The sequence below is a fragment of the Rhincodon typus genome, chromosome 18 (assembly GCF_021869965.1).
Source record: "Rhincodon typus isolate 14 chromosome 18, sRhiTyp1.1, whole genome shotgun sequence".
Lineage (NCBI taxonomy): Eukaryota > Metazoa > Chordata > Chondrichthyes > Orectolobiformes > Rhincodontidae > Rhincodon > Rhincodon typus.
In genome coordinates, this window is record NC_063349.1 from 14,429,756 (window position 1) to 14,439,645 (window position 9,890).

At 46.5% G+C, this 9,890-nt stretch overlaps 1 protein-coding gene across 1 annotated transcript; it reads left to right on the top strand.

The window, feature by feature from the left end:
• Positions 1 to 6,580: 6,580 nt before the first annotated feature.
• Positions 6,581 to 9,146, top strand: fezf1 (FEZ family zinc finger 1). Its single transcript, XM_020533435.2, has 4 exons — positions 6,581 to 7,351; positions 7,502 to 7,636; positions 8,403 to 8,535; positions 8,881 to 9,146. The coding sequence occupies exons 1-4, from the start codon at positions 6,581 to 6,583 to the stop codon at positions 9,144 to 9,146; spliced, it is 1,305 nt and encodes a 434-aa protein (XP_020389024.1).
• Positions 9,147 to 9,890: the final 744 nt, after the last annotated feature.

Consider the following 9,890-nt stretch of genomic DNA (forward strand, 5'->3'; position numbering starts at 1 on the left):
CATATGATCAGCATTGGGAGTTCCTTGTTACACAATCCATATGATCAGCATTGGGAGTTCCTTGTCAATTCGGTCAGTTTGAACTTTGACTTCCTTGAGGAGCACAGTTGCTGTGAGAACGGAGTGAGCGAGAGCTGTTCAGGGTTCTTGAGCTGATTGTGAACGGGGATAAGGGTTGGTGTAGAGGGAGGGGATAGAGGGTGGGATTGGGTGAGATGGCGAGGGAGGTTGAAGGAGGGAAGGCGAAAGAGAGGCGTTGAAGAGGGAGAGACGGAGGGGATAGGAGGCAACGACAGCGGAAATCTTAGCGGGGAGAGAGAAGGAGGGGTATGGAGAGGGAAACGAGAAAGGAAGGGTATAGGAGGGATGGAGAGGGAGGAGGGAGAGGGGGGGAAGGAGAGGGAGAAGGGGACAAGGGGGAGGAGGGGAAAGAGAAGGAGGGAGGGGGAGAGAGAGAGGACGTGGGAAAGAGGGGAAGAAGGAGGAAGACGGAACGTTGAATAGTAAAGGTGGGAAGGGAAAGGGTAAGAGAGGCAGAACAGGACAGGAGAAAAGGCGAAGCAGAGAAAAGAAGAGAAGGAGATGGGGGAGAGGGAGACAAAGACGGTAGCAGTGAGAGAACCATGAGAACAGAGTGAGGGATGGAGAACAGGGAATGAATGGGGAAGAGGAGATGGTATGAAACAGGGATGGGAAATTTAGAGACAATATTAAGTGTGTTCCTATCAGAAATCATCATCATTTCGCTCGAAAAACTTCACTGAACAGTTCTACCCCGGAATCATTGTTAAGAATCGAAACTTTGGTTGAAAGTTAAACATCGTGTGTGTGTGTGTGTATGTGTGTGAGTGTATGTGTATATCTGTGTCTGTGTGTGTGAGAGAGAGAGCGTGAATGAGTGTGTATGAGTGTACGTGCCTCTGTGTGTGCGAGTGCGTGCGTGTTTGCGTGGGGAGGAGGTATGTGTATGTGTGTAAGTGTGAGTGTGAGTATGTGCGTGTTTGTTTGTGAGTGTGTGTACGTGTTTGTGTGTGTGTGTATGTGAGTGTGTTTCTCGATCGAACAAAACACTGTGATCATCCGCAGCAGTGGGAACTTATCCCTGAAATAAAAGAGATTCTTCCCAAAGCTGTCACTCATCTAACCAGATACGCAACAGAATCCAAACCCTTGGCAGATAGGATCGAAGATAGGGATCAACGCAAAACCTAATCATTGATGAGCTGATATATTTTCTAGAAGATCCTAAATTGAAGGACCTTTTGTTTTCGGGGATTAGATGCTTCCTTTACTTACTTCGACTTGGCTTCCATGCATGATCCATCTCCTCTAAGATGCATCCTCCTCGGCCTGCCTGGGTTGCGAACTTCAGACTGATAGCTCAGAGATTGACAAGAGAATGCTGTCCGACCTCACTAAACCCCAGCGCATACCCGGCCTGAGCCCCGGCGGCGTAGGAACTCACCGGCTCCGCGTGGCCCTAACGCCGCCCGCTGCACCACAGCCCCAACCTCAAGTCTGCTCAACTCATTTCCACCATGACCTCTGCTTGTAATTCAATTGGTGATGTTTTCTGCGCTTTTCGCACCATTTTCCGATAGATGTGCGCTGTCAAAATGCCCGGAATGTTATTATACTGTCCACCCCTCCACTCCTGCGCTGAGCTCATAAAAATCTATGGGTGGGACAGGATTGAGAGCATCAATCTGCCAATTCTTTGACTCTGTTGAATAGTTGTCGTTTTGCTTATATTTCAAGCAAGGAGAGTGTTGAATGTTAATCTACTGGCAGCAATAGAGTTGTTAAAGTACATACTGTAGTTAAAGCAGGTGTACAGTTAATTGCTGAAAAACACAAGCCTGGTCAGACCCAAATACACGCCCTGACACACTCAGTCAAACGGAACTCGATCATCATTTCAACACCAACAAACCAATAAAGTGGCTATTGATTCCCTGTCAATATTAAGAGTAATCAAAGGCAAATATAAGAGACAAATGGGTCCAGCAATATCTGAAAGGTACTTGGATGCAGTTCTAACAGCCAATGTCAAATCTGAGTTGTATAAGGCTACATCACAGAGATAGCTTCACACTGTGGTCAAGGTGACCCGGTTTAAGATAACTAACCTCAGTTGGGAACGAGCCATGTGCCCATGGAATCTAGAACCACCTTCCGTTAGTACAGGCCTGGACAGTACCTTGTAGCTGAGTTCGCAATGGAATTACACGAGCCTTTGTTGTCCATGTAGCGTCAAATCCATTCGTCATTGCCTGCGCCCTTGAAATTGCCTTGTGAATTTAGACTTTGACAGTAGTGCATGCACATTGCTGTCAACCGCGCCACATCAGTAGCTGCAGTGATGCTTTCGATCCTGTTTATTTTGGCTTCGGAATGGACAGCTCCATGCATTTCTGGATTTGTTCTAAGGTTTCGTTCTCCACCATCATTTTTAGTAATGCGAATACGTACAGAACATTCAATGGAGAATTCGTACATTCTAATATTCCGATTTCTGGCAGGTAGATGGAAAAGGTGCCCTTGGGTATGAAACCATTCCAGTAGATTGTGTAATACAAGTGGAACGCGCAGTTGATTTATGATCCGTACAAGCCTCTATAGTCACAAAAGCAGAAGTTGCTGGAAAATCTCAGCAGGTCTGGCAGCATCTGCGCAGAGAAATCAAAGTTAACTTTTCGGGGCCGGTGACCCTTCCTTAGAACTTTGATTTTCTCTTCACAGATGCTGCCAGACCTGCTGAGATTTTCCAGCAGTTTCTGTTTTTGTTTTTGATTTACAGCATCCGCCGTTCTTTTTTTACTTTTTATTTAGTAAGCCTCCGTAGTCTCCTTGTCGAGAAAAGCTGATTCGCTTTCTCTGGGCTGTGACATTGAAATGGCTGCCCAGGAATAAGTTGTTTGGGATCCGCTCTAACCCTAACAGCGATGGCCCTGAATTAGAACTACAGTTACTGAAATAAATCCCTGACGAAATGTTTCCAGCTTTCCGACTCTCCAGAAACTTCATTCAACTTAATTTTTCACCTTCTCAAGGTCCGCAGTTTATTCCATTGCCTCTTGATCAGCCTTTAATGTAAGCATCACCTAAAAACACCAATAGGTACTCTTCACCCATCCTCACAATCAACAGCCAAGAAGCTCCATTTTGCTCCCCTAGAAAACCATGTAATGATGGTAATGCAATCCTGGTCCTAAACCAAAGAGTTCACTTTAAGGGTTGTTTCAATGGATTGAACAGCCCCAGAAATTATTAAAGAACGAATGCAGCCCCTGCGTTTGGATAGTCCCCTTCACCCAAGGAACTTCTTCATCCAAAGGATTGTGAATCTGTGGAATTTCCTGCCCAGTGAAACAGCTGAGGCTACCTTGTTGAATGTTTTTAAGGCAAAGATAAATTTTTGAACAGTAAAGAAATTAAGGATTGTGATGAGCAGGCAGGTAAGTGGAGCTTAATCCACGAAAAGATCAGCCATGATCTTATTGAATGGCGGAGCAGGCTCAAGGGGCCAGATGGCCCACTCTTGCTCCTATTTCCTATGTTCTTATGTTCTCCCCTCCTTGTGTAACAGAGGGCAATACAATTTAGTGTAATCATCGCCTATCTTAACTTCCTTCTAGTACCTAGTAGACTAGAAGACCTCGAAAAAAACCTTGTTGTCATTTGCCTTCTTCAGATCAACCCACTGAACACAATGATTACAGCCTGTAACGTCACTGCAATCTACGTCTTTATCACTCACTCAGTTTAAACACCACAGCATAAAACTGTACCAGGTTCCAAACAAAGATGCCTCAGACTCACTGAGACTTAGGTATGACCGGCACTGGTGAGGGATAGCTAGCCAGGTTTCAATCACTCACCTGGGTCTGTTATTCTTCTCTGAACTCCAAGCTCAAGATCCTGCTTCCGCGATGCTTGTTCTTAGGTCACACTGCGATGTCTTCAAAGCTCTTACTTGCACATGCTTTCTCTTGCAAGTCTCAGAAAGTTCGATTCCTGCCCAGGACACTTGTAATTCTAAGATCATCCATCCAAGGGTCCTATAGACAAGATACACCTTTTTGTTATTGTCCTTCCTTCTGTCTTTAATTTAACAGCCTTGACAACCACGAAGGTCAAGCAGCCCTTTAGCAGTCCTTATCACCAGATTCCTGCTGAAAGAGCAGTGCCTGGTCCTGCCTTGCACAGTAGGCTATTGTTGCTGTGAAGTTAGCCACTTCCCCCCCCCCCCCCACCCCCCCATCATCCTTGTAGAGACTTAGCTGTCAACCATTCTGGTACAGGCTAGGAACTAAGATGCCGCCATACGGCTACAGCCTGAACGCCTTTTGTCTCACTCTTGCACCAGAGATTAAAACAGAGGTAGAGAAATGTACGGAACAAAATCCTCCTGTCACAAAGGGAGGAAAAGTAGCAATGGCCGGAACTCCAGAAAACGAAAAGTCATCTTTTGAAAAAGTTAAAGCTGTTAAAGTAATAAGTCGGAAGAAGTTAAACAGAATAATCAAAGCCCTGACCGTTTGAAATCATTGGCGGTCCCAAACAGCATCTGAAAAATAAAGGCAGTTTAAAAGTTAGGGTGTTGTGTTCGTTAACAAGGGCCCAGTTCTAGTTGAAAGTTACACTCCACACAATTATGCTGAAAAATCTCCAAACTGTGTCCTAACTTACTAAATAAAAACAGAAAGAACTGCGGATGTTGGAAATCGGAAACAAAAAAACAGAAATTGCTGGAAAAGCTCAGTAACCTGCTGAGCTTTCCCAGCAATTTCTGTTCTTGTGCCCTAACCTATCCTGCTCTTCCACATATTAAAACCTTTCCTCCGTGTTTCAACATGTTCGCGTTTCGAATTTACAGCCTCGACCATTATTTTAATTCATTTCGATTTCAATATCTTGGATCCGTGAGGCCACGATAATATAAACCGTGGTCATTACATCTGGAGTAAAATTATTATTAGAAAACTAAATATCGAAAATTATCTATTGATCTGTAGCGGGGCTGTTGGAATCCTGTTTCAATTGACTTTCAATAACCATTTTTTTTCATCTAATGAAAACATTGTAATTTGTAGAAATTAAAGGCAACAGCCCCTTAAACAAAAAAAACTTTGGGAGTAGAGTGGAGGGGACGGGGAAAGAAGTTTACAAAACCAGTTTGCAAGCCTGAACCACTGAGTTTTTTTGGGGTGCAGTGGTAGTTATCATCATCTCTAAGTCAGAATGTCCGACTTCAAGCCTAGCTGCCCCATCCATCTCCCATATCCAAGGCCCCGACTCTTCATAGCCGCCACTATCTTCAACGTGCGCCCTATAGCTTCTCAACCTGCTGGGTTTCCCTTACTTCGACGTCCAGCAGGAGTTCCAACGTAACGTAGTCTGATCAGTGATTTAGACAGCTAGCATTTCAACATATATCAAGACAAAATTTGTATTGAAATCGGTTCGTTCAGGCCGACCCAAACGCTTTACAGCTAATGAAATACTTCTGGAAGTGGAGTGAAAGGTAGGAAATGTCACAGCGCAGAGGAAGATCCCATGATAAACAATCAGATCATCTGCTTCAGTATAGTTGGTTTAGGGATAAATATTGACCGGGAAATATGGTCTTTAAGCTGACGAGAAGGCTGAAAGAATGTGAATGTGTCAAAGGCTGCAGGCGGAAATGTCCATGTTGTTGGCACATTGATTCCAGATTGCGACCTGTCCCGGGGAGGAATTCTGTTCGCTGCCTAATGAGCTGGTCCTCAGTGAAAATCAATGCGCGACTGTGGGTTTTTTTTTGTTTCGCTTTGGTCAAGTGTTTTAAAGGGCGTGTGAAGAACGAACGCAATGAGCCAAAACAAAAATGGAGCTATTGACTGACAATGATTCAGGAATGAGCAAGGTTTAAACCTTTGGACCTCTGACAGAAGGGAGGAACAAGGTGGGGGGGGGGGGGGGGGGGGGGGGGTTTTGGAAGGTTCTTATTGGAGTGTGAGGAGGGAGGTAAATACATAGGGATCGTTGCTGGGACTGGTTAGATTCCACCTCTCCCCCCTCCCTCCACCCCCCCCCCCCACCAAATTCCCCCTCACCCCACCCCCCGGACTGGGAGTGGTGTCAGTCACATCCTCCCTCTCTCTCCTGCAAGGCGAGAGGAAGAGAGGGCGAGTGTGTGTGTGTATTATATGTATACATGAAAGGAGGCGCTTCTTTCCCTGGCGGGCGGGCGAGGAGCCGGTTCTCCAGTGACGGAGCCGAGCTGAACGCCTGCCCACCGCGAAAACACAAATAAAAACTTTCATTGCCGAGTGCATGCGGCGAGTTGTCGACTTTCTCAACTCCTCTCCAGTAGGAAGCGGTCCGCGGGCCGTTCTGGGCTCAGCGCGTTGGCAGCGTTTGGCAGGAATGGTTTGTGACTGTCACCCAGGCTGCCAGAGGCTTGGAGTGTCTCTGCTTCCGTCCAAAGCTGCATTAGGACCAAAAGAGGCGTCTACGTAAAGACACACAGAGATACACACATACACACACACAAACACACACACATCACAAAAAGAGCAGGACCATACAAACAGATATGGACAACTCTTATCCTCAGCGCTACCGTGCAGATAAGATCCTGGGAGCCACTTCTACAGAAAGAGAGAGTCTACACCCTGCAGACGGGATGCTCAGCACTTCCAAACCCTTGGCTTTCTCCATCGAGCGAATAATGGCCCGGACTCCGGAACCAAAGAGTGTTCCTTCGCCAACCGAGCTGCCAGGCTCGCTGTGCAAGGGCGAGCCCAAACACGTGTTCCACCTGAACTCCTCCGTGCCCTGTATGATCCCCCTGGTGCCCTTGGCTTACGACACTCACTCGAAAGTTGGCCTCAGCTCCTCGGATCCCCGCAAAAGCCACCCGGAATCTCCGTACGAGTGCGGCCGCGCGGCCGGCGGCAGGCTCTCTCCCCCGCTGGAGCAGTACAGGGTCATCCGGCCTCGGGTGGTCCACCAGTCCTCTTTCCACGCCATGGGCGCTCTGTGCTACCTGAACTGCGCCGAGAGCCCGTGCACCCCGCCGGCCACTATCTTCAACGTGCACCCGATGGCCTCTTACCTGCTGGGCTCCCCACTGGGGCTGCAGCAGAAAGCGGTCCTCGGAGACAGGAACAAGCTGGTGCTGCAACCCGCGGTGGAGAGGTACCCTGCGGCTTTCAAAGAGCTCTCGCCCGCTCAGTTGCAGCATTATGTGAAGGAAAGCACTCAGTTCCTCTCCGAGAAACTCAGCTTGAAGCATTCCTCCAAACTCGGCAACTCCTCGCAGAACAACAAGCCCAAAGTGTTCACCTGTGAAGTCTGTGGCAAGGCAAGTTTCTCTCTCTCTCTCTCTCTCACTTTCCTATTAACCTGATGGGTTGGGGGGATTTCCACAGTCAGTTCTTGAGATACACTAACGCGTCCCCTTCCCTGCGCCTCCCCTTCCCCCCTTTTTCTCTCCCGTTCTGTGTGTTTTTAGGTCTTTAATGCCCATTATAATTTAACCCGTCACATGCCGGTGCACACTGGAGCTCGACCATTCGTTTGCAAAGTTTGTGGCAAGGGATTTCGCCAGGCCAGCACTCTGTGCCGACACAAGATCATTCACACCCAGGTAGGTCTGGTTCGCTTTGTCCCACCGCCGGCAGTGACAAATGGAACACAGCATTCGCTAAAGGCAGCGGCGTGGGGCCCGGGACCGTGGGGGAGTGCGCTGGGGAACACAAGGTGGGAGAGGAAATCCCCGGGGTGCGACAGGAAGGGGGGAATCATATCGTGGTGTTGGGAAGAAGCAGAATTATGTAATGGGAAGGGTGGAACAGAGCGGGTGAGAGTACATGGAGACAAGAGAGGAAAAGGACACTGACTGAATATGGACAGAGGGTGAACGCAGGCGGTGCGGTTTGTTTTTCACTCTTGGTGACATGCCATCTCAGGCTGTCTTCTCGGTGTCTGTGTACAGCCCCACCCCTCGCCCTCTGCTCACTGATCGCTTGCCCCCCTCTCTCACACTCTCCCTGAGCAAGGAAGGGGTATTGCTTCAGTTCGCACATTCGCTTTTTGAGATGACAGTGGATGCATTATTTCTGGGCAACGTGATATATATCAGTTTAGATTGAATACGTCCCATTTTACAGAGAGATTTACAGCTGGCTTTCTCCCATGTTGTAAAAGAAACAGGGAACTCGGGGCCAGCATGTTGCTGTTTTAGGGCCGGGCCGGAGAATGATGATTATATTGTCCAAATGCTCGAGAAAGTGAATTGTTTGTGCAAATGCGAGCGCGGTATCTTTTTCTCTTTGAAGCCGGCCCAGTATTTTCATTCGGCAGCAAAATCGACCGAGTTTTCACTTTCTGTTTGTTGTTGCATCCATTGGCAGGAAAAACCTCACAAATGCAACCAGTGTGGAAAAGCGTTTAACAGGAGTTCCACACTCAACACTCACACCCGAATCCACGCGGGTTACAAACCCTTTGTCTGCGAGTTCTGTGGGAAAGGTTTTCACCAAAAAGGTAGGGCGCAATTGTCACTAAATCTGCGATTAGTTATTTCAAAGGAAAGCGTTACCTGCAGTAGACAGAGCCCTGGTAATAAGTTCACGTCTAATGAACTTCTTTCATGTCTTTTTAAAACTAGTGATTTGAAATAACTTTTAGGGGTGTGCAAAACGAATGTGAAAATATTCGACTTTTTAAAAGTCGTATTTTAGTTTGAAATATTTCCTATTTGGATAACGCTTCTGAACAATCCAGTGAAGAATTTATATACAAGTCACACAGTCCCAGGTAAGCCAAGGAATTTGTTACATTTTGCGTGTGTTGTTCAACTTTGAAACGCACCACTACCTTCTATTCCAGGTAATTACAAGAACCACAAGCTGACGCACAGCGGAGAGAAGCAGTTTAAGTGCAGTATCTGCAACAAAGCTTTTCATCAAATCTACAACCTCACCTTCCACATGCACACTCACAACGACAAGAAGCCCTTCACCTGCTCCGCCTGTGGCAAAGGCTTCTGCCGGAACTTTGATCTAAAAAAGCACGTCAGGAAGTTACACGACAGCTGCCCGGGACCCCGTGCCTTAGCGGCGGACATGTCGGTAGAGGAGCAATCTCGGAAATAACCAGTCGAGAGGCGGCAGACGCACAGCCAGCATTCATATATATATATATATGTATATATATATAAAACTACATATATCGTGTAACCATTGGGTACAGTTTGCATGCAGATTTCTATGATCCACAGATATGAATAAGGATTCAGACACGGAGATTGTTGGGACTTGAAAGCCTTTTATCTAAAACAGTTTGGGGAACTATTTCGCTTCATCTCAGGTTTGCAGAGATGTTTAAAAATATATAATGTATTTATTTGGATTTTTTCGATTTTATTGGTGCATGGATTTCGTTCGTTTGAATATTCTCATTCTCACCTAGTTATAGATTATATTCGAGTTCATTAAATTCGCTGGAAATGGAGATGACGGGGCTCTTATGTGGGGGTGGGGTGGTTAAGTGGTGGTGATGATTATTATCTTGATACCCTCTCTCTCTACGATGTTAAAAAACACCTCCTCCATTTCTGTGTGTTTAAAGGAATGTCCATCCACACCAGGAAGAGAAATTGTTACGACGTGACTGATGTATGTTCTGAACATTAAATAAATTCTCACAATTCTCCAGGGTTATTTTTAGGTGCTTTGAGAACATAATTTCAATTGACTCATTCCGGAAACTGATTTCACATTTTATCACTGTGTAGCCGTTCAGTATATATAATATATAGGTTGAAACCTTTCTATCTCTGATACGAAACATACTCTGTGCATAGTGTCAGATACGTCTCATTTTCCCTCGTGTATTGA

Bases quoted from the DNA above. Each gene is read 5' to 3' on its own strand.
- fezf1 (XM_020533435.2), top strand. From the start codon at position 6,581: ATGGACAACTCTTATCCTCAGCGCTACCGTGCAGATAAGATCCTGGGA. The intron at 7,352-7,501 runs GCAAGTTTCTCT...GTGTGTTTTTAG, and splicing joins CCTGTGAAGTCTGTGGCAAG to GTCTTTAATGCCCATTATAA. The intron at 8,536-8,880 runs GTAGGGCGCAAT...CTTCTATTCCAG, and splicing joins GAAAGGTTTTCACCAAAAAG to GTAATTACAAGAACCACAAG.